The sequence below is a fragment of the Mizuhopecten yessoensis genome, unplaced genomic scaffold (assembly GCF_002113885.1).
Source record: "Mizuhopecten yessoensis strain PY_sf001 unplaced genomic scaffold, ASM211388v2 scaffold4033, whole genome shotgun sequence".
In the NCBI taxonomy this organism is placed as follows: domain Eukaryota; kingdom Metazoa; phylum Mollusca; class Bivalvia; order Pectinida; family Pectinidae; genus Mizuhopecten; species Mizuhopecten yessoensis.
In genome coordinates this window covers 361,821-363,166 of record NW_018405342.1, presented here as the reverse complement: position 1 = coordinate 363,166, position 1,346 = coordinate 361,821, and the positions used below count along the sequence as shown (strand labels likewise).

Sequence of the window (1,346 nt, the reverse complement as noted above, 5' to 3'; positions counted from 1 at the left end):
ATGTAAAACTACGGAATACAAAATAGATATGTGGTCACCATAACAACAGACAGATGTAAAACTACAGAATACAAAATAGATCTTTGGTCACCATAACAACAGACAGATGTAAAACTACAGAATACAAAATAGATATGTGGTCACCATAACAACAGACAGATGTAAAACTACAGAATATAAAATAGATATGTGGTCACCATAACGACAGACAGATGTAAAACTACGGAACACAAAATAGATCGTTGGTGTCCAGACAGATATATCGCCAAGGAGAACAACTTGGATATGTGGGAACCATAACACACAGATATATAACACAAAAAGAGGGCAATATAGATCTGCAGTAACCATAACACCAACGCTGTCGTTGATTTTCTCATTTATCTACTCGGTGGTGTCTCAAGATACAAAATACAAGAGGTGCGACAGATTGAACAGCTACAGGTGGGTTCACTCCAGGTGTGGATCATTCTCCTGATTCCCGGAACTCATTTGGGAGAGTGTTCCACACCTTAGCAGCCTCAAATGTGAAAGATTTCTGTCCATGCTTAACTGTTCTAACCCTAGGCACCTCTGCTGCATTCTCCTGTATTATATTATAATTCAAAGACTTAAGTTTTATAAGTTTGTTCAGAATTTTAAAAACTTCACATCCCGATGTGTCACTGGTTAGTCCGTCGTCACATTATTTTTTGACACGGTGATGTACCTGTAGTCTATTATCATACCGTGTTTAGTTTTGACCTCTCAGAGATATTTGACTTCAAGGTTGAGTAACCCCAATATCTGACGTTTGTTAGTACGTAGATATAAATCCACATTTATTCGGAGCCATTTATCCAGATTAATGATCAATCATTCCTTAATATTAATATCAGTTTATCGATCTAAAACAAGTTATTTACAAAAAATATCACTTACCTGCATCATCTTCCTCACAAATCTTATACGGTAGCTCGCCCATAATGATACCTACTGAATGACCTATCATACATACAATCCAGTAGACTGGTCTATCTTGCGCAACGTGACGATACGTACCCGTATTATGGTATGGGAGTGTGGCGATGACATAGACAGTTACGATTACAGAAAACTTCATGTTAATATATATGTTGTGTATAACAAACATCTCTCACTTCTACTTGGATTGTGTAACATGTACACGTGTAGCATGTACAACTCGATCAAAATGCCATTATCATTGATCTTGATCAGAGCAAACATTTTGGAACAAGTCAGCGAAAATATGAACCTTGGTGTAAATAGCAGCAAGAATTTCAAATTCTCTTTATAGATTTTAAAAATATCTAGGAAATCAAAATAAACGCTGAAATTTCATAAAT

The 1,346-nt window shown here is 36.0% G+C and overlaps 1 protein-coding gene across 1 annotated transcript in view; it reads right to left on the bottom strand.

Moving 5' to 3' along the window:
- Positions 1 to 964, bottom strand: part of LOC110448395 — a 15,323-nt gene extending 14,359 nt beyond the window's left edge. Inside the window, exon 1 of the mRNA XM_021494612.1 lies at positions 922 to 964. Coding sequence (XP_021350287.1) covers positions 922 to 964 — 43 coding nt within the window. The remainder of the gene's footprint in view (positions 1 to 921) is intronic.
- Positions 965 to 1,346: the final 382 nt, after the last annotated feature.